Source organism: Tympanuchus pallidicinctus, unplaced genomic scaffold, assembly GCF_026119805.1.
Source record: "Tympanuchus pallidicinctus isolate F22 unplaced genomic scaffold, pur_lepc_1.0 scaffold3, whole genome shotgun sequence".
NCBI classification, from domain to species: Eukaryota; Metazoa; Chordata; class Aves; order Galliformes; family Phasianidae; genus Tympanuchus; species Tympanuchus pallidicinctus.
In genome coordinates, this window is record NW_026294747.1 from 36038433 (window position 1) to 36062493 (window position 24061).

The window sequence follows — 24061 nt, forward strand, 5'->3', positions numbered from 1 at the left end:
ATAGGCTGTTAGAAGCCTTTTCAGGCATCTCCCACATGCCTGTGTTATGCACACACAGCTTTGCTCAGACTTACAGCTACTGTTTTAAAAGATAAACTCTTCTGTAAGCAAACATAGGAAGACTGTGTTTCCACTCAAATGAAATTAACTGCAGAAGATGGCAGGTTCCCTAAGTGAGGAAACTTCTGTAAGCTTGGGCAGAGTGGATTTACCTTTCATAAATTCCTGTAACAGTGATAAATGTAGAAGGTAGAACTATGTTCTATGATGTTTCATCTACACTGCACAGCCCTACTGTCTCTATTTCAATCACATCTCTCTAAGTTGGGTGGGATAATTACTTTTTCAACAACACTTCTAGATACATTACTTACTGTACCATGCTGATTAAATACTTGAATGATCTCACTTCAAAATGCCAAGGGAATATCTATTAGAGTGAGTGTTGAACACCTTATCCAAGACATTCTTGATCTAGTAAGACAAATCAAGTTTACTTCTCTTAATCATGGAGTCTTTCACCACAGCGTAAGAAAAGGTAAAAAGCTATCATTAGGGCAAACACTGATCATCACTGACAACTATGAGATATGCTGAGTTAAAATCTACATGGAGGTATTAATCTCAGTACTATGACAGCATGTCATGACTTAGACAGGGTTAAGAATCTACCACAAGATATCTTTTACATCAGGTTTAAAGAACCTATGTCAGAGACTCCAAAGACAAAATGTCATCTTAGGAAAAACTTGGAAATTGGACTCAAGATTGTTCTTATTATTGATGGACTTTAGTATCTGAACTTGTAGTTCTGACAGGTAAAAGGCTAAATAACTTCCCTATCACAGAACAACAAACATTTCTGAGCAAATGTCAAGGTTGAGAGCTAATCTCACCAACACCATTCACAGAGAGGAGAGAAGAGAAACTTCTCGCAAGAGAAGATCCAGGGACATATTACTTTGTAAGCAAAGTAGCATGATGACCTGAAACACTAAGAAAAGGAAAAAAGGAATTCTGGAAGCATACAAAGATAGCTTTATGCCTCCAGAGTCAGCTGGCTGTATGAGCTTTCTTTTTCCTTTGACAATCCCAGTGCAGCTGAGTAACATGATCATGAGTGGAAGCTTAAAAATCAGCCTGAGGCTGGAAAAGTCTCCACAAACTTGGAAGACTCAGAGCTTGTCTATTAGTGTAAGCAAGAGCACTCGCTTTTGACTGTAGGTCTATGGATGAGCTACCCACGAAATAGGCACTACACTGTTGCTCTTCTGCTTGTCTTTTGTTTTTTTGGTATAATGTGTAGCAAGATTTGATCTGGGATCATTTCAGTCTTAAGTAAAGAGCAACAGTTTACTGAGTATATGCTTATACTTCGAGTGATCTCTGATTTTTGGGGTTAAGATCACCAAAAGTTGAATATTTGCTAAGCACTCATAAGGTAAATTTGCTAGGTACTTACAACAAGAAGTAGATGTGACCATGGAAAATAAGAATCAGACTTTCAAAAAGTCAAATGTTGTTTAAAGCCAGATAGCTGAAGCCAGAGAGGAGACATTTAAAGACGTGGCAAAAGCTGTAAGAAATACCATCCTGAATGGCTGAACAAAAACAATATGTGAGGAAACAAAAAAACTGCATACTTTTTTCCTGATGCTTTAATTAAATGAGATCGATGGAAAAACCTCAGGAGTAGCAGTAATATGAACAATGCTACTGACAGAACAATGGATGTGCCAGCATAGCTAGAGCACTGGGCATTTTCCAAGTGCCACAAAGACAGGAGATGCAGGAATACATTGTGGACACTGCTAAGACTTAAAAAAAAATTCGATACCTTGAGTGTGCAAATTCTGCACCTGCAGTATAAATATACATGAGACAATGATTATAAACATGACTCTATTTGACACAGATAAATTTTTTTTCTATTTTAAATTCCTTTGAGGAACAAAAAGTGTGCCCTTCTATCTTGTTATTTTGATCAAAGGAAGCTGTAGCTGTAGGAGAAATGAGAAGCAGGATATTAGTAGCTGCAGCACTTGTACTGGGATCTGGCAGATAGACCTTAAAGACCTTTCTTTAAGGTTTCTTACACAGTGCAGTTGAACAATTGCGCAAGTGAACATGCTGGAAGAATGTCTTAGAGCTCATGCTTCTAGTATTTCCTGGAAGAATTACTAAGGCTTGAATAAAGAATTACACCACAGAGACTCAGGTGAAGACACTGTGTAGTTTTTGGAAAGGTCAAGTCTGAATCTGACCAGGAGAGGAAGAATTTGAACAGGTTCTCTCCCTTCTTAGTTCTGTGTTATGAGGCAACTGGCTATTTAGATGAGAGCTTAATCTGTTGATTCTATTCTGAAATTAAGTTTCTTCACTGATGCTTAAAATGTTTCATTGATGAACATTTAATTTATATTTATTTCAGAAATTATATATTTCCTAAGTGCCTTTGAAGATTTTCATTGACTGTCAGAATTAGCACCTGAGTACTCAGAGATCCCAGCCCATCATACTTCACTTCAATGACCATGAAAATGAGGACAAATGGATCAAACTATGGTGAGCTTCTGTTTAACTACATGACGGAAACCAGCACAGCTGGAGGCAATTCTTAGCAAATTGATCAAAATTCCTTTACCTTAACTCCAGCTTAACTAATAAATAGACTTACATAATTTTCTGTAATCAATCTAAATGTATTTGCAAAATTAGTGAAACTGTTGATCTTGAAATGTTCACTAAAAATTAAGCACATGAATTTGAAAACCTTATATAGTTTATCTTTCTGCCAACCTGAAAAAGAATAACAGTTTATAACAAAATCTTATTAACTAAGTAAACTTTGTAGAAGGTACATGTTCATCATTCCTTTTCCTTGTAACAGAATTGTTTTGTTCGTGTTTCACAGCCCCCCTTCTAACATCCAGTATAACTTTTGAGGTCTGTACTCTGTTCTCTTATTTAAAGATATTTTTGTGTCAGTGTCTGGAAACACATTGAAAATCTGAACTGATTGCATGCACGTTGATGCTCTTTTTCTAAAATCACTCTTCATCCAACAGCCATTTTCTTAGATGCACAAGTTTTTTTTAAGAGGTTTTTCAAATATTCTGTGATCAAGACAATCTTGAGTTCCCTTTGATCATAATAGGCACTGGTAAAATTTAATGATAATGCACTTTTTTTTTTTTTTTAAATACAATTGATCTGCCTTTCACCTTTTCCTCGATCATTTTTGCAGTTGTAGACCATCAAAATCTGAAAGTGATAGAAATATCTTATTTGCTAAAATAAACGAATATACTGAACTCTTTTTTTTTTTTTTTTCCCCCTCCTAAAAGCCCATATTGCAGTCCCTCCTAAGGGACAAAAAATAACAAGAAAAAGATGGAGTTTGAACTCAAAGCAAACATAAAAGCTTTCTTAGAAAAAATCAATTACACACCCCAATTTGTTTTACCAGCAGCCAAAGGAAAACCTGGCTAGCATGTCTCAGGATCCAAACACCTTGGATCTATGTTTCACCAAATTTTACATTATGGCTATTTCTAAGAAGCAAACTAACAATTAGAGACACCTGTTAAAAGTGCCTGTGCTCTGTTCACACTTCATGTAGTATCTTAAAGTGACAGCATATTAAAATGTCAATGCAATCCTTTTACATTACACAAGTATTTATAACAACAGAAAATGCAATTAAATTCTCTGCTCCTAAGTACTTGTATTCAACTTGGTTAGTAGACAAGAAAAGTATTTAAATACACTGGATTGCAAAACTATTGAAAATAAATGCTAAAATAAAACAAAAGACGTGGCCAGACAAAATTCAATACCTAGATTAATGCACTCTGCTTTATGTACTGGTTAAGCACATATTTTTTCCATAGAAAAAAGAATTTAGAGTCAATTTAGAGAAAAATTCAAAAAAAATATAGAAGTTTACATTTATGAAAAAATGATTTCTTACAAAATTTGTCATAAACATCCATGTCGTGAGGTCATGCCTATGCAGATGGTCAGAGCAGAACATCTAAAATCCTCCAGCTCTATTTAAATGCTCAGAAAAGTGTGAAGGGTGCCATGCTGTCCTTTGATAACTCAATAGGGAAATGTAAAATTAGGCTTTAAAAATGCTTAATATTTTCTAAACAACTTGAAGTCATGGATGTATAGAACATATCACCATGAAATTACAGAAGATCTCTTTTGTCCCACCAAATCATCTACCAATACCAGATGTATATAACAATATTCTGAGCCACAGGACTGTGAGGAATAGATTTGAAAATACTGTTATTTTGCAGATAACAAAATAGACTCTTTCTAATGGCTTCTGACTATTCACACTGATTGAAATATGGTGCAACTGCATAAATTATGTTCTTCAAGAGCACCTGTGAGTTGGCCTAGTGCTGCACAAGTTTTATGATTTGTCACTCTGGACTGAAGTTTACATTATCCTTAAGCAATGTGAATAAGTGGGAGGAAGGACTGTGGATCAAGCTTTTCAAAGCTGTTTCTTGTAGTTCCATTACAGTCAGGCAAGCCAAGAACAGTGGAACTGTGTTAGCCCCAGCACACATAACACAAGTTTGGGAGTTGTTCTAATTGATGCTGAATTCCTATTAGTCACAAGGGTCTGTCCTGGCAGCCACAAAAAGCTGGAGTATAAAAGACATTCTGACTATTGACTTCTTTCCAGAATTACCAATTCCCATATAAGAGTTTGTGAAAAACAGGTGAAGTAGAGTCATTAATCCACCTCTATACCACCTAAGGATTTCTGTTCCATTAGGAAATTTTTCCAGTGCCAAAATCTCCCTCAAGGACCCTTGAGCAGTCAGAATAACATAAAAAGACAAGACTATTACTTTGTCCTCTCTTTTCAACATCTCTAAATACTTCTTGTATATATATTTCAATAAAGGCTGCGAAGTGAGTAAGTAAAAAGGGCATCATTAGTACATCTAACTAATCTCAAAATAATAACAAATCTCACTGCTGAACTGTGTTTAGACTTTTGATTTATGCAATTTAACAAATATTATCTGTTTATTTAATCAGGGAATGGTTTTGTGATATGGCAGCTTCTGTAGCATAGTGACCTGAAGATATTCTCTAGCCTGATCTAGTGATTGGTTGAAAATAGATGATCATTACAGTCCTTTTCAACCCAGGCCATTCTATGATTCTACCATACGATTCTGTTATTTGGCACTATTAACCTGGTTTCACAAATATGATTTTCTCTGGAAATTATCTTGTTGCAAATGGACAAAATGCATATAAGCATCATCTTTCTTTTGTTACTTTATTTTATAATTTACCAAGCAAATCAAACACTAGCTTGAAAGGGACTGGCTGAGTCAATGAATTCAGTCCCTGTTATTACAGGCAGCTATGTTACGTTAGCTCTTGTATGCAGCATATGCCCACTCTGTCACTTGTCCCAAGAAAATTACTAGGCTCCACTGTAAGCACAGTTCAGTAGTATACCATACTTATTTCTATACCCAGGTTTGCTTCCTAGGCAGGACAGGCCATGCACTGTGGTTATTCACATTTTTCAGTAGAGTTGATTGAAAAACTCACACCTATGTCTGGGGAGAGATCTCAGTTTACTTTCTTCCTTGTTCCTCTCTGCAACTATACTTATTCTCTTTTTGTCCTTGTTGAAATAATTTTTAGTTAAGTTAGAGAGCTGAATCAGCTGAGAGCAGGGCTGGTGCAAGGGCTTGTGAGGCTCCTCATAGTAGTCATGAGCTATAATCTGCAGAAGCTAGAACATGAAATTTCAAACTTAATTACATGTTTTACAAAGTCAACAGCTTCTTGTAACATGTAGTCATTTCTTATGGTGAAAGCTTCAAGTGACTATTGTAAAATTGTGCAACTTTATTAACAGGCAACTTCAAGAATCTTCTATTCATTCAGATTTGGCAATCTATTTAGACATATGATTTAAGTATTCCAAAATGATAAATAAGAACTCTGAAGAACAGGAATTTATTCCCGATTTAAATGATTTGAAGTCTCTCACTTAAGCTGTTTCATAAACAGTTGAACTATCTAAGAATTCACATAAGAAAAACAAGAAAAAAGGGAGATTTCACCATCAGTTCCTTCTCTCCTTTTCTTGTGTGGCTCTGCTCCTTCCTCTGTGGTAATTCTAGTACTCACTAACACTTCTATAATAAGCTGATTCAATAAGAAATTCATCAAAAAACAGTACAGTAAGTTTGTCTTCTCCTATCACGGTGTGTTGCACAGCTCCAGGAGAAACTACAATAAGGTCTACAGGTTGCACAAGGAGTGTTGCTGACATGGGAGGAGAAATGTATCCTGTTCTTTAGCAACAATCCACTGTAAATTTGGCATTTCTCATCTAATGAAATTGAATTCCAAATTTCAGCATATTCCTCAATTTCATGAGGTGTATACTGTAGTGCTATGGTACATGAACTACTTAAGAATAGAATTGTCAGCTGTTTCAGTTCTTAGGTATGTCAAATTGCTCAGACAATAAAACAATTCAGAAAAAGAAAAAAGAATAAGGAGAAAATATATGAGAAGGAAAATGATGCATTTAAAAATTCACCTTCCAGGGACTAAATTAGGAAAGTCTTTTACCTATCTAACATTCATGCTTTAATTTTATTCCTCTTGTAGTGAAACTCAAATTATGCCTTAGGAGGAACAACAGCTGCTTTCATCTTGAGTTTTGTATTCTAAGGAACGATACAACATTATGTGTTAACAGAAAAAAATGGCAATGAAAATAAAGTTCTTAACTTGGATATGTACTAAATAAACATGTAGGCATCTTTGATTAAGATGCAGTTTTGCACCTCAAATGAGTTGATCTAATGGTTATCTAGTGGCTGCATACATTTTTTTATGGATTAATTTTCTGACAAGTCAATAAGCTGAATCAACTTTTCCTGAAGTTTTGCATTTTCTAGGTCTGAGTAAGGGAAACAGTAAGGATGTAGTACATATAGAAGTGAAGGGAGCTTGGCAGCTCATGGTTCCCTAGCCATGAGTAGGACTGACTTGTTAATCAACAGATCACCCTTTCACCAGATTAAATGCAACATTACACTATAACGGTAGAGTATGCATGCATCGTTTCATGCATACCGTTAGCATACAGTTTGGTGATTGCCACTGACAATCTATGTGGTTTGCTCCCTTTTCTGCCCTGGTATTGCCTGTTTTACAAGAACCATTTCAGAAAACAAAGCTAGCAAAAAAAAAAAAAAAAAAAGAAAGAAAAAAGGTAATTAATTGATCGATTTTCCACTGAAATGTCAATGCATGGCAGTGTAAGTGTCAAGGGGAAAAACACGATTCTAAAATAATTGAGCTTAAACCTTTGTGAAATCATATTTTCAAATGAAATATGCCCTTTCTCAGTTCTTTCCAGGTACAAAAAGAAATGTCCAAAAAACTTTTCTACTTTTATTTTGCTTTCCTAATTTGTATTTCACTTTAGCAATTTCAGAACTATTAAATCAAAGCTTTCTAGTTTGTGGCTGACTTACTCAGGGAAACTGTCATGAGACAGTAGAGGTGGCTGTTAGGAAGACTTTCTGCTATCTGCAGGCACTTTTCCCATTCCAGAGGCACTTTTTTTCATCCTTTTTTCTCCATTGAACTGTCTCTGCCACATGTCTGACTCCTGAGTTGAGCTGATTCAGCACACTGATGTGCTAAAGAAAGAAGCATCCAAGTTGCATTCTGGGAGAATCCAACGTGATCCAAGTTGCTGCAGATAAAGTTAAAAACTAGACAAATGCTAGATGATAGCACCACATGCACAACTTGCAAATCTACTCGCCTTATCACAGTTACAGACATTGAAGCACATTGTACATGTGGGCACTTGCAGCACTTTCTAAGCACTCCATTGCAGACATGCACATGGCAGCCAGCACACGGGACTGTTGCATCTTCTTTTGTCACTGCTTCAAATGCATGGGAATAGATAAAGGTGAGGGGATGACAGAACCTTTTGTAATTACCAGCAGTTAGTACTGCTGCAGATCAGAAGTCTGCACTACCTATCAGGGACCAGGGACCAGCCAGGCCACAGACACTGAGGCCCAGCTGCTGGCTCTGTGCTCTGCCCTGTGTGTGACTCCGGCTGTAAAAGTACAGTCTGACCCTCTGTCTTCTTGCCAAGGAATCATCAAATCACTACAGCTTCACAGCAGTTAAGAACTTGAAAATATTTCCTTATTCCCTTCTGCCCCTCCTCCCCCCCTTTCTTTTCCTCCTGAGAAATAAATTCAAACGACAGTTCTTTTGTGCCAAGATTATTTTGGAGATGGTATTTTCCTTCATCCTACTCAACATCAAGACTTTTTTCTCAAAATCCCCTACAGACCCAGAATATACAATGATGCATCTGCTTGTAAAAACATACAAAAAGCATAGTTCATAATGATATTATCTCTCTTTTTTTATTTATAGATTCATTTGGCACATATCAGCCTAATGCAGTTATTTTAAGGACATACTTAAATACAGTATCAATGGCCAACTTCTCTGACAAAATTGTTGGCATTGCTACAGTTACACTGTGCTTCCAACACACAGACACTTCTATTCTCTTGTATACATATTCTACAAAAGCTAGTGCAAATACGAGTAAGAAAAAATGAAACATGAAGAGGCAGAAAATTGCTTTTAAGGTTATTATAATTGAAGATGTTAAATGGGGGTTTTCCATACTTCAGTTACCTCCCACTCAATCCAATTCATGACTAAATAATAACAGTTGTAGTAAACATAACTATTTTTTAAAATACAAAGTAATTCTTTGCTTCTTTTATTTTAGGTTTGTTCCATCCGTGGTTAGAAATCAGGCATGACAGTTGCCTAATGCAAAATTTTTGTCCATAGAGAAATCAGGCATGACCATGTTCTACCCCTGAATGTGATCTTAACTTTTTATTCCATGGACAAATCATTAACATCTGCTAATAACTACCCCAACTGATTTGTTATATTATTTTAAAATAATCTTATGTATACCATGATGTTTCCAACTTGCAGCCTACCTAACCTTTCCCAGCTGCTTAATCCTTATTTTAAATATCATTTAAAAATGCATGCATATTTAAAACTATCCCATTTCTTTGTCTCCAGACTACTATTTAAACTGTGCTAACATCTGGTTATTTCCACTCCCAATTCCCATTTTAAATACTTATTTTCAGCATATATTTTTCTTGTAAATAGAATCCCACGTACTTTATCACCTCCAAGCACTCCACTTTTTCCTTTCTGTTCTTGTTCTCATTCCACTCTCTCCCTCATGGTTTCACTTGACTCATTATATTTTAAATACAAGATTGATGCAGACGGAAGATTATGTGAAGAGTTTATTTGATTATCTACCCTAATTTAGACTTCGGAAAAGAAAATGCGGGCATGTCTAAAGGGAAACATAAAGAAAGGAAAAGGGGAGTAATGTACAGTAAAGGGGGTATTGGTTGTTGTTAGGGATGAAATTGCATTGTAAAAACATACGAACATTAGAAAATCCTTTCTGGTTCTGAGAGCTGTAGGCTATGAAGGAGTCCCCATAGGGAATTAAAGGGCACTTGTCACCTGGCACACCCTAAAATAGGCAGGACACAGCTGTGGTTTGCAGCTAGGGAGCCAACAGTGGTTGGGACTTCTGAACAGGAACAGAAAGCTGCCCTCTCGTCCTGCTTAGAGAAGGAGAGAATAAACAGAAACTGCCTCAGAACCAGGCACAAGAAAGCCAGGAGAAGAAAACAAAGCCAGTATTCCAGACTACCTGGGAGCCATTTTCCAGGAGGAAAAAAGGGAGAGGAGAGGCAAGAGAGGTCAGGATGGGTTGGGATGCACATTTCTGAGTGCTGCCACAGCAGTGGAAGAAGAGGTAAGATGAGCATAGGCTGTAACATCTTGCTTGGAAACTGGCTGCGAGTGTAAGCCTTGATTCTAGACTGGCCTAGTCTAAGCCGCCCTCTGTATAGTCCTGGGTGAGAAATTAGCAGTTTTGGTGGCAGTCCTCATTGCCATAAACACACAGATAAATAGGCAGGTGTATCTTCATTCAAAATGAATAAATGAGATTCAGAAGTGCGCACTGAGGTAATTTATGTAACTCAAAGAAGGTACATTATTATACATTATGACAATTTAGATTTATTTTTTTTTAAACAGAAATCAAATGGAATATTCTGAGGCTGTGAGAATCTAAATGAATAAAATAATTAAACATATATATTGTGTTTAATGAAAACCAAAACATACTATAATACTACAGGGTATTTTCTGCATTAACGTGTATATATTGTTCCAGAACTCTTAGCCTGACCTCAGCTGACCCACATAGCCAAAGTATTTAAAATTGAATTTCACTTTTAGTCATGAACGTGATACATCACCAAGTTTCTGATCTGTGTCTCTCTCCACACATCTGCATAAATCTTGAGATACTACAAAGAGAATGCAAACAGCTCTATTCTATTACTTCTTTGGAAGGCTCTAACTGGCGAAGCAACCAACTGTAGGATGAACGTAATTTGGAGAGCATTTTGTTCTAGATAGTCTTCCTCTCCCCATCAGACAGTGCTATGAGAAAATAATTATTACACCCTATCAATAATTCGTGACATTACAGTTCTGGAGCTCTTTTGTCACATTTACTCTGCCTGCAAGTGTTATCTGCAGTCTTATGCTATGAAAGGAAGTATTAAAAAACAAACAAATAAAATAAAATAAAATAAAAACAAAAGGAAGGAAAAAATTCAGAGCTTTTTTGGATTTAAAAAAGGAGTGCACAATGTGCAGCCCATGAAATCATAAAATGCAACCCACACCTACCCTCTTGCAACTCCATCACGGGACACAGCCAATAAGCTGCAGCTTTCTCCCAGTGCTAGAAATCACAAACATCAAGAAACTTCACCTTTTCTACTATGAAAGATACGATACCAGTAGAACCAAGTGGGTCTGTACACATCTGTTTTTAAAAGATTTAAATACATATTTATGTAGATTGTAGAAGTGAAACTCTCAGGCTTTTTGCTATTTCATAAGTTCTGCTCATGTAGTTGTCAGGAATTACACACTTCAATCTGGAACCTGATTGTGGTAAGCAGTGGAAGACCAAACACAGAAAGAATATTATGCTTTGGCATTAGAACAAAATCAAAACATACAATAAAGGGATCTGAAATTAGCTATTCTAATTCATAGCTGAAACAGAATGAAAAGCATAAAATTGTGAAAACACATATGCATTTTTACATTTGGCAAATATTCACAGTCAAAAGGCTGGTCACTATCCAGACAGATAATATTTGGTATGTCTTTTAGTATGATAGTACTTTAAGTTACCCACACAAGGAATCATCTGTGAAGTGTTCTACCAGACAGAGTTGTGTTTGGGGTGTGTAAAAGGACAGATTCACTCACGCAAAACTCCCCAGCAGATGTACAGACTACAGTTTGAAGAGCACTAAGGCCAAGTCAGCTGCGATCCAGCTTCCCTCCAGAAAGCACATCTTCCACAACTACTGAACTGAGAAGCAAACATGCAATATACCATCAGACATTTCCTCTTATCAGCCCTGGCTTTTTCTCAGGCATTCTTTCTCATTTGCCTTCTGTGGGAGATATTCATTTACTTCCTCTTCTGAGGAATCTCATCCCACATCTATCACCACTTGTCCCTTCCAGAGACAGCTTTGGCACTTACCTCCTGCACAGTGACCCACTTCTCTTCCTCCCTACAGTAAGGCGCTGGCCAGCTGCACACTTCTAGCATCCAGATTGCTAATTAGGCATCCAAAAATTTCATTTATTTTATTTTGTTCCTCTATTAACCTTAGAAGTAGGATTCTTTATAAGTGAGATTATTGTTCTATCTTGAGCATATTCATGACAAACATGGCTTATTAGGTGGATGTTGGAAAGTCCACATTGTTGCAGCACCCAAGTTAATTAAAAAATAGGATAGTTTTTGTACGTCCAGAGAAATGGCACAGATAACACATAACCTAAAGAGTAATATCATCTTACTACTGTGTAAACTGGAAATAGTTGTTTCAGGTTTTTAAAAAAGCACCTAGAATTCAAGAAGGCAGAGTAAATGGCAGAACACTCAATGAAAATAAAGGAAAAGCTTTAGAGAAAAGAACTCCGGCAGTCTGTTTTGATGACTAACAAATTCAGTTTCTAACAGCAGGGATAAGCTCATTCTAAAATCAAGAACTCCATGTTACTTTTTACAAAAATCAAGTTGATTTGAAGTAAGGATGCCATTAAACTGCTGCTTGATCACAAATGGTACAGTATCACATGAGGAGATGATGAAACTGTATTTATACAGTTTCTTTTTATCCTGAAGGATCTCAACAGACTTTAAAAAATATACATATGGCATGCCTACAAATACAAAATTAGAGCACAACAGAAATCACTTTGACTAGCACTGCAAATCAGAGCATCTGTTTAACAGTGCACATCAGTACTGTTCTTTAGTTCAGGGAAGGATTTAAATTGGAATAGTGTATCTAGCTGGGATTATTAACCCATTTGCCCTTATTAATTCCTAACAGACTGTATGTAGAAGGAAAATAAAGGGCAAATGACTGAGTCCTGGATCACATCCACAACCAAAAGATTGTAAACTTGAGATAAGTTTGTATTATATAAAACTTGGATCTGTAAAGAAATACTCAAAGTATTTAAATGCTGAAATTCAAATGCCAAAAACAGTATCAGATACAACAAGCCCAGTGAATAAATGTACTGAAGGCCACTGATTAATCAACTAAGACTAATATCCCAGGGAAAAACCTTGACATTTGATTGAAATAAGGACAGTAAGTTAATTTGGTCAGGGATTACTTTTACTAAGTATTTTCTTCCTGATGAAAGAAAAAATTTCTCAGGAAACAATCAGATCCAGTAAATCTATATATCTACATATTTGGAGAGACCAATATCCCTAAACATCTATTCTCAACATTTTCAAAGCAAAATTCTATTTTCCTCATTAAAAAGAAAAGGCCAAAATTCATTGTTTTTCTAGCACTTTTCCAAGAGCTCAGTCCAAAAATGGAATGCCAAAACATTTTGTATCCTCATAATTTTCCTATGATAGGAAAACTATTTTCTGCTTAAAATTATTATGAATCTAACTAGAGCATTTTGCATGAAGTAATATGAACTTATGCAAACCAAATGAGTTATGATCATTTGGAAATGGTAACATTGTATAAGGACAATGAATTCTTCTTTATACCATGTTTTTTCAGGGACAGGCTCCACTACTGCTCACTTAAACAAAAAGAAACCAGAAATCAAAGAGGAATTAATGATATAAAGGAAGTAGCTCTTGCAAAACAACAGATGGAATGAGATCGGAAACATATGTAGTAAGCTGAACATTTTTAATAAGACCAAAATGACAGAATTGGAACAAAGGAAAAAAATGGATAAACACACAGAAATCAGCAGAACAGTTGCTAACTAGAAATGAGTCTGTAATGCAGAGTTCAAATTTGGACTTAGATCCCAAATTCTTTTCTAAATGTGGGGCTTTAGATCCACGATGTTGGTCTGGATTGTTGCAGTAAGAATAGCAAACCATGAAATCTCAATTTTGATTGGAGGAAAACTTCCTCAAAATTTTCTAGGGTGAATTATTGGCCTTATTTTATATGCTGATATTCTGAATCACACAAGAGATGGAAAGTCACTTCACATTAAGATCCTGATCTAACGCTAACCTTTGTAAAAGAGCATTAAAGTAGAAGCAACTTGTACCATATCTTTCCCAGATTGTGAAGAGGCAGAATACAGCTTTAAGAAAATTAATGGTGAGGTCCAACAGGTTGACCCATAAAGCAAGCTATGTATATAAGGTATCCTCCTGAGAAACTAAAGTCAGAGATTTTGAAAAAGCGCCTCCTAGATTTCTCTCTTGGGTGTTGCTTCCCTAATTGCACATATCCATCCCAACGTGAGGCCAAGTTATGAGAACACAATTAAGTCTGAAAACAGGAGAGATTGTTTAAATATAGAACAAAACAAACACAAAATTAAAAGGATTTGGACCTATCATTATGTGAATTAACCAGAGAAGCATTAAAACACTGCCTCCTGAATATATGTTTAATTTGTTTAAACACAAGTTATCCTCATGGTTTTCTTTAGTCTAGTTTGTTACTAAATATCTCCTAGTCCTTTAGATGGTAGTTGGTTTGTGATGATGTTTAACACTCTCTGATTCCACATTATATGGAATTAGGAATCCTTAATACTCCAGATAGGAGGGATATATTAGCTGATGCTCCTAAAGTCAGCACAGATCTGGAGCACAATTTTTTTATTAATATAATGTAACAGAAACAATCTCTTTTTTTTGCATATTTGTCTCAAAATTTATGACAAATTACTGTCGAAATGAAAGAGAAGTAAATAATTCATCTAAGTCATGTACAAATTTTCCCACTCACAGGACTTTTAGACACAAAATTTTACATGCACTGTGCATTGGAAAGCTTTTTGTGATAACTTGTTAATTTTCTCTATTATTTCAAATCACTTAATCACACATTTCTTCACATTTTTTTTCTATTAAATTATCATATAGATGCGACTGTTAAAAATAGTTACAAAGTATGGTTTCCATTTTCATCAGTACAGAATACCAAGCTGCATCCAAAATCCGTATTTCCATTTTGATATATGCTTTATAGTTCTACACTAGCAACTAGGAAATCTGTTTTCAAGAACAGTGGAATGACTAAAACTCAAATAAAAAAATACTGGTGATAATTAATGAAAAAGAGGATTCATGTGTAATCAATTTACAAACCTGAAGAAATTAGCCAACATTTTATTTTTTGCTATAGGGTTTGTAAGTTCTAAAATGGACATAACCAAGAGTGATATTGCAAAATCAGAGGTGTTAAAATGTAGAGGTGTTAAAATGAAAATTGTCTGTCAGTGCAGAGGTAGTTTGGAAGCTAGCAAGCTCCTGGAAATGTCAACAGCAGGAAAATATAAAAAACTTCTTTTCTTAAAGCTGCAAGGTATTGAAGGCTGTGGGACTTCATAAAACCATAACCTGACAGACCACTGTGACTTTCTCCAATTATCATTCAGGTTTGCCTGGCTGACCAGTCAAACTGCATTAACTTTGGCCTGACATCTCCCTTTAACTCTCTCCCTTCTTCTCCGCAATCACTCTCATCAGCTGCTGCACAAGAATAAATTTTTTCCAGCAATAAATGGCAGTTCTGAATTTTGTACATTTGCTTAAACTGAAACGTATGTCATTAGGACACAAGGGATAAATTATAGGTAGAAAAGCACTCTACTGATTTTAATATAATATATAAATTTAATATAAGTATGTGAGATAATGCTTTGTCTTACATATCATGATCCGGCATATATTTTATCATCCAGATGTAAGTCTGATGTACAATAGATCCTCTAAGTTTCTTAATTAAAAAAAACCAAACCTTCAATGTCTTGGCTGCATCTGTACTAGGAAAATCTTCCTTGCTACTGTTCTCTCCGCTCATACATAGGCAGACACACACACTCTTACCAAATTCTGCATAACTTACTCACATTTAGGATGACAGGTGCAGAGATAAGGTATTTTACTTAATCCACAAATGAATAAAGTCATCATAACGGTAACTGGTAAATTAAAGAGTCTCTGTTATATACACATATACAAATTTTTTTGCGGAGTATCATCAAAAACTATACCAATGTATTTTCTATTTGAGAAGAAAGCATTATTTCATTCAAAGAAGAACTGAGTTTCATTGGGTTAAAGTAATGAATTTAGCACTCTCTAGGTAGGTAATTTGTATGAATTTCTTAAACTAGTCATGTTGATGCTATAGCAGTGAAGAAAATTATTTCGAAATTTCCATTTAGCAAAAAAAAAAAAAAAATTAAAATCTATTATGCATGCTCCTTTTCTCCTTTATAGATATGCATTCTTCTAGCATTGTTACTGTAGAATAATAGAATATTACTAAACAGAAAAAATATTGCAAAATGTTGTCGTAAAAGAGCCAAACTATTTTCCAGCATTTCAAAATAACCTTTGACAGAAACTTTCTTTTCTCCAAATTTTTATTAAAAACATACACAAAATAAATATAACAACCAAGCACTGATGCTGAGCCACAGATCCACTAGAAGTGAGCCTCTGGCATCTTCCCTACACTTCAGAATGCTAACTTTGATCAAATAAGATTCTACTAATTTGAAAAGACCATGGGAGTTTCCACCAAGCAAACACTTCATAGAAAAATGCAGGAAATTCAAAACTTCATAAAAAATAAGCAACAAGTGGCCCTTTTGTAAATCCTTTCACCTAGCCATAAGAAAAAATCCCAGCAACATATATTAGCTGGAAGTAATTAAGAAATGACAAACTATCAGTACAATGTTGGAAAAGACTGAGTGTACTGCAGTGCTCAGAGACAAGCAACTAAGGAATTAAGTGAAAATGTGTTACAAAACATACTAAATTCAAAGTCAATAATTAAAAACAGTGTTTCATTTTAACCTTTATGAAAAGATTAAGCTACTCTAGTTTTGAGAATTTTTAGCCATCACAAAATGAACGAAAAGGATACAATATACATAGAACTGAATGGTGATTGAGATCAGAGAATATTCCATTTTTGGTTTTACTACTGGCTTTCAAGATGTAAATATTTACAAGTACTGACAAATACTAAACTCAGCAGAACTATCAAAATCCATGTAATATCTTTAAATACATCTGCACCAACAGAACAGAGATAAGCTATTGCTTAGGTACTGCTCACTTCCACGGAGTTGAAATTAACACAATGAGAGAAAAATTTGCTTAGCAGCTTTTTTACTTGACTCAGCCCCTTGGTTTCCCTCTGAACTGTAATCTGCTTTCTCCCACACGGCTATTGTTCTTTTACTCTTTCTTCTTTTTTAATTTAATTGTTCACTGGCTCAGATTTCACATTTAAAAAGGCTCCTAATTTTTTTTTTTTTTTAATGTCGATAAAGCTTCACAAACATCCTCTTCAATTCTTGAATGCTATCCATTTCTAGATCTCACATATGATCTCTTTTAACAGTATGACACATAAAAAAGTAAAATCTACAATAGAAATGGATGGATTGGATGACAATCTCAAGGACAGCAAAGACATGAGAAGTAAAGTACTGATGGTGCATTTATGCTGAAGGACATACGACATCTAGTTTAGTATAAAGAGGAAGACATGAACAGATAATTCATCCACGGAGTTGAAGAATTCTTACAGCACTGTCTGCCAAAATGATGCCACTGAAGTACACTCACATGGACTACAAGAGAAATAGAAGAGCAAGAAAAATTTTTGTTCTTTTAAGTTTGGTCTTGTATCTCTTCTGCTTGTACTTTAATTTTTGTCTTGCTATGTAAATTAGGTTGTAATTGCAAAGCCTCAGTGTACGTGAAGAGTTACAAAGAACCTAGTTTGAAACTACTAGGTGTACTCTCTCTATAGAGCAATCAAATTATTCCTGATTAAGAATTTCCTGAGCAAATTCAGAGCACTGAGGAGCACCTCCTGCACCCAGTCAGCAATTGATGTGGATGCAGCCTGCACTGCTGTTCTCTGGTTTGGACCAATGACCATAGAGGGTCTCCCGCAAAAAAGCAAGCTACAGAAAAGTATCTAAAAGCCTTAGGTAAACCTCAGAAGAACCTAAAATACATCTGTAGCAACATGCTGACTAACAAACCGAACTCAGTGATGAACTCAAGTCCTCATTGACAGCTTCAAACATATTCTAGCCAATACAACTGTTCTCTTCATCATTTGTAGAGGTTTGATTCATCTTCCAGTGAAGCTTTTTTACTTAAATCAGTGAAAACTACACAGAGATACATATATAGTAAGTATAGATATTGCATGAAGTATACATGGAGTGACATTTTTTCTTCTCTTTGTTGTATACTTCTGCATTCTAGTTTGCCTTTCATATATGGTAGCACTCACTTAAGAATCAGTATGCAAACTGAAAAAGGAAAAGGAAAAATATATTAAAAAAATTAGGAACTTGACTATTATTCTTCTATCTCAAAAACAACACTGAAAAAAAACGTATAACCAAATTTTCCAGGTCATTTCATCATTTATACTCACATAAACGAGTAGTCAGAAAAGAAAATAGTGGCAAAAGGTAAAAGCATGAAGTTACTTAGCTCACAGAGCAAACACAAAACACCCCATTTCAACATTTTTATCATTTATGTCAGGTCTCAGAGATCTCTGACAATAACTTTGGAGGCATATGTTATTTCCCATTTACATTAAAAAAATATTACTGCAGATAATATGTATCTGAAGCAAATTTAATTGTAGCCATCTTCATACAGGAGGATTTCATTACAACCTCAAAATATGTGTCATAAAATATATTTATCACCTTTAGATGACCTCTAACCAGAAAAGTGTTGTGCTATTCAAATTCCAACTGTCAAATGCTGTAGATATAGGTAAGTAAATACAAATGCCATTAAAGACAGAAGTTATCTTACTTGGAGAAGTTCTAGCTTTTTATTTTCTGACAGCTCCTAAATTGGATGTCTTCCAGTGTCAACAAAACCTGTCCGAGCAGAATCTTACCTTGTTTTCACTACATCAAGGGGATGCATCAGGCAAATTTCTACAAGACCTATAAAATAATAATAAAAAAGGCCTAGTAAGCACTTGTACAAACTAATTTCGTTTTCACTGACTTAGCTAGTTCTTGAACTTTGAAAAGTGAAAACCTAAAGGTATCCTTAATGTTACAGTACTTAAATACCTCATATATGCAACATACTCTTCTTCAAAGAGTTTAGACACTAAGCTAAGTGATAGCTGTTTGCTGCAGAGAGGAAAGCTAGCACATATTAGCTATGGGATCACTTTATTCATCATTTCTGCTCAGTTCTCTGCCTTAAGATCACCAGGAATATTTGGCTGCCATCATAAACAAATACATTAATTCTCACAGAAAGTAGTTGGAGTTCAGGTTAACACAAGCTTCTTTGTCATATGTGACTAATCCTTAAAGATACTGTTGTTAAGGAAGACAGTGTTGGCGGCTCTGATGAACCTGGTATTAAAATGACTGGCCATTCTTGAGTTGGCCATTTGAGCTGAGGTCTTATTGGCTCTACATCTTGTCCTGCTTCTCAGCTACCACTGAATGCTGTCCACGTGTTCTCCCTTCCTGTTCCACAAGCCATCATAAACACTTAAATTCACATGCTGGGGACTTTCCATGTCCAAGAGGGGAGGGTGTGGATGGCACATGGAAAATTCTGGCAAAAGAAGAGATCTGGAAAATCCCTAATGCACTTGAAACCACTGGCTTCAAAGCTGGTTCCATTACCGTTTTCCACTCTGCTACTACCTCATGAAAAGCCCAGACCTTTACCACCTATTTATTGCCCCTGATCCATGGCAAAATTACAATTTTTCCCTCTTTTCTACAATTACACTGTAATGTATAATGCTTGCAAAACATAAAACTGGCCAGATAACCCCTTACACCCAGTCTCTTCTGGCTGTGTTTGAATGAAACTATCAAAGTAATATTTGACTATTGTTTTGCCGTGTTTTCTTTCCACCCTACTCAACATTTCATTTCTGCAAAAAAGGTAGACAACACACATGGGCATCAGCCATCAAACTAACATAAATATTAATATTAATGAAATTCATTCAAAATCATGTGATTTAATATTTTTAATTTTTTTTTCTAGAAAGTTAGAGGTGTAGATTTTATTTCTGAATAGATATATTTATTGCCATAATTATTGCCCAGGAATGACTTATATTTTAATAAAACAAGAACAAATCACATGTCACATAAGCGAACACAGACTGCAAGTTTTCTGTCCTCATTCTGTCCCAAAACCTATAAACCACGTCACAGCTGCCAACAGGTGCTTTACAAATAGAGCTGCAGTCAAGTGTTTCAGTGCTGGCACTGCCTATGAGTTTTTTCTTTTCTAATGACCCTCCTTTTCTAACTTCTCTCACCTGCAAGTGTTAGATCTTCTCTTCTGTTTTGTTTTGGCAGATACAAACAACAGTAGGGGGGCAAGCATGGGGTCAGGGGCTGTTCACCCTATTCTGTTTTTGTAGCATTAATGTCCATTTTGGGAGAAAAGTGTATAGTGCCAGAATTTGGCTCTATTTTCTTGGTCCTCATAGAATAATTTTTAATTCAGGCATTCTTCCAGCAACTGAATCAGATGAATTCCAAGGTCTTTGGCACGAGATCTGTTTTGATAGCTTCAGGATTCTATTGGTTATCTGTTTTTCTCAGTCCTTCTTTCGTATTATCATTTAATTACACACTAGGTTTTAAACAGTGTATAATTACTTGGGATTATTACAAGATTCTCTGAAGAGCACAAAAGGAGTGCACACTGTGCAAGATGTTAATGGAACAGCTACAAACACAAGCTACATTTTTCCATCTACTATAGTAGTCATGCAGATCATTACAACATCCTACTTGATAGCCTGCCCAGAAAGTGTGGTGGCCTTACTAAATTACAAGCACTCTGAGATGTGCCCAATAAAATAAAATATATTGCTCTTTCTTCAGCTAATGTTCATCAGGTTTGTGGCAAATTCTATTAGCATTATGAAAATCTAATTAGTTAAATAGATATGGTGCAATATATTTTAATTTATCATACTGAAAAGACTACTGTTTACCAACTTTATTTTCATGATAAAGTAGTCAACATAGCTACATAGATAGATTGTCCAAAAACATGTTCTAATAGTTCCACTGGGTCTCCTTGGTGATGTCACATGTGAACTAATTCAGAGTGATTTATAATGGTCTAATTATGTTTAAAGCAATTCAGATCCAACAAACTGAACAAGAGCCCAAAGGAAACATAGCAAAGAACAATTACTGGAGCAATCCAACCTTCGTTGTCTTCTGGGTGGGAAAACGTTCCTTGTGAAAACTGGATACCAACAATAAAATAAGACAATAAAAATCTGTGTGTAGAAGAAATAACCAGCTGTCATCATTGACAACATTTTGAACGTACACAAGTGGAAAATCAACAACCAAGAGGGAAGTCCAGAGTTCTGTTATGTAAACCATGATGCTGATTAGCTAAGGCTGCAGAGGGAGAAAATATCAGAGAATACTGACACCGAAGCAACTCTCCTAGGTGGAACATTTTCCATTTTCCAGATAATACTGCCTGTTTTTATACTGTTTTCCATAGTGGATTACATTACATTTCCCTCCACAAGAGTCACACTTAAAATATCAAATTGGCAGTCTTCTCTTCAAAGTAAACATTTCAGTGAGTGGTAGCTATGTTAAGTTCCTTTGCTCTTTGTTCCGTTGTTCCATCATACACACAAATCTTGTACCAATGAACATATAATATTTCCAGAAAATGCTATGACTCTTCAAAACAAGAATGATTCCATGTCTTGCATGTTCACTGAATAGGAAAAAAGAATGAAATGTAGCTAACAATTCTTGCTTAATTCTTGCACAGATAAGAATAGAATAATTACGGTTTTGGTCAAATTGGACAAATTCTTGCCTTCAGCTCTTCTTAGAACCTATGAACTGACTGCTTTGCTGTGTCTGTGATACACACTGCCCTGTCTTGCACAGAAATCTGAGTAGCTGACCTTCTATATGTTTTCTGCAAAATGCACCCTGAAAGGGTGTTCCAGTACAGACTGAGGAGATGCAGAGCATGATCCATGTGTGTTAGTTCAGACAACCCCCTACTGCTCAGAAGTCATTATGCACCCTCCTACCCTTGTGTTATTCATTTCCCTGGAATAACACAGTCACTGGAGAACCACAACAGAAAGGAGACTGGTCACAGAAAATGTGGCAATAAACACTTTAGGCGCTGCGCATTGTACAGTTGGAACAGTCTGTATTTATTTTGGCTTTTACGTAGACATAGTTACAAGGTAAGAAATGATGATAAATATTTTATGTATACTATGCATTTCCTTCTGAGAATATGTCTGACAGACAAAATCTTGTGTTGTTCTTTGTATCCTAACAAAGCAATGACATATTCTTATGTTTGTCTGTTAGCTAAAACGGTTTGGCAATATGAAGTGGAAGCACTTCCTGATTATGATGGCACTGTTGGAAAAATAATCAATGACTGTAAAAAAAAAAAAACACAAAAAACACAACAAAAACCAAACATTCCTGCAGTCAATTCCATACAGGCTAATTTTTGTTAGCTTGCTGTTTTGCTATATATTCATAGATACATAATGCTTTTACCCGTTCTGTGAGAGTAAATCTGAGTCATAAAAAAAACCAACAAAACTCTAGATTCACCATAATACATATACCTCTTTTCGCCTTTTCCAAGGAGATGGTCACATATTGTGCCCTTCCCATTTAAAGTAAGTGTTAAGTAATTCAGCAAGAAAATCTATTCAGCAATTAGTATGTGATATGCTGAAAAAGATCTGCACAATAGTTGTTACTAAAGAAAGTGATGCATATTTTAACTCTTGCCCAGGATTCTACTTAGCAGTTTGGTATTAACTAACAATACCCTGGAGCTCCTCAAAAATCATTAATGGCTATGTAATGAGCCAAACCAATGCTCACATTAGAAAATAGGGAGAAATGGATCCTTAGCTCAAAGAAACTCCATAATGGCAATGTAGTATTCATGAGTCATTCTTCCCTAGAGATCTTGTCTACACTGAGAAAATATGCTAGAAAACACGTTAATTAAACAAGATGTTGTATATGATTTTTCTCTTGGCAGAGACAATGATACCTGCGTTTAAAAATGTGTTAGCTGCTGATGATAATCTCAACAGGAGCTCCTGGTTTGCCATTACCTAGCACTTATTAGAAGAAGGTGGCTTTTGCATGCCTACATGATGAGCTGAGTCCTGTTCAACATCTTGCTAAGCAACAGTGTTTCCTTAATAGAGGCAGCCTGCCAGTGCAGCACTGCTATCTGAAACCTGGGGAGCAGTAGACTGGCTTTCAGAAAAGCAGGACTTCAGCTGCAGACAGAAGCTGTTGATGTTTGGTCCATAGTGCCTCTGCTGAAAATAGTGAGAGTCTGTTTACAGTGGGTTCTTAGAGCCCTCTTCGCAAAAGCAATTCAGCCTCTGTTGAATTAGCGAGGACTCTCTGGTTGTGCAGCAAACTAGCATTTTAATCTTCAGAATTTCAAGGAAAAGTCACTTACTGGAGAACTGCATCTTAGATGTGAGGAAGCTAAGCTGGAAGTTAGGTTTTTTTGCTCCTCTGGACTGGCTGCTGCTCAGCTGTGGATTTACAGCTGTCTCCAATTCAGAAGCCCTAATCCGGAACTGTGGCCATATTGGTACTCACAACAGACAGTTTAAATTGCTCAACATAGACACTGACAACACTCATGTAGAATCAGCATGATTTCACTGGTGCATGCCCAGGTAAAGAAAGCATAAAATTCATTAGTATTACAGATACTGAACTGCTTGTTCAGTTCTGTTGCAAATAAACGAAAATGGTAATTGTATTCCCTTATTTTTGCTGAGCTTGAAAAACTAGGTTATAGCATTTATGTGAATAATGACAGAAAATGGCATGGATCTTCTGAAATGGCAATAGCACAAATTAATATATTCAAAACTAAGCTTTCACTATACCTGGGCACAAATTCATAAACATTTATCTGCACTTACAGCCTTTGAAACGGCAAGTTTCACCTTGTGATGTCTCATGCAAATATAAGCAGCAAGAGGTTGTTCTAGTAATAAATCAGTATGTATATGAATACGAAATGTATGGTGAAGATCTTAATCCTTTTCTTCATGTTACTGAAAATTTGTGGGGAAAAAAAAATAAAAAATAAGCATTGCCTTAAAACAAACAAACAAACAAAAACAACCAACCATCCCTGAGATTATTTCTTTCATTTTATTTCAATTTGACTTATCTTTATAGTATCTCTAAATTGAAGATAAATGGTCCT

The 24061-nt window shown here is 35.7% G+C and overlaps 1 protein-coding gene across 5 annotated transcripts in view; it reads right to left on the reverse strand.

Moving 5' to 3' along the window:
• The window catches only part of SLC25A21 (solute carrier family 25 member 21), a 222504-nt gene that overhangs the window by 80039 nt on the left and 118404 nt on the right, over positions 1–24061 (reverse strand). For 4 of the 5 annotated variants that reach the window (XM_052696863.1, XM_052696862.1, XM_052696864.1 and 1 more), the window contains one exon: positions 18693–18741. In XM_052696863.1, the coding sequence (XP_052552823.1) occupies positions 18693–18741 (49 nt within the window). Of the gene's footprint in view, positions 1–15642; positions 15715–18692; positions 18742–24061 lie in introns of those variants that run through there. The other variant, XM_052696866.1, reaches the window with a different exon arrangement.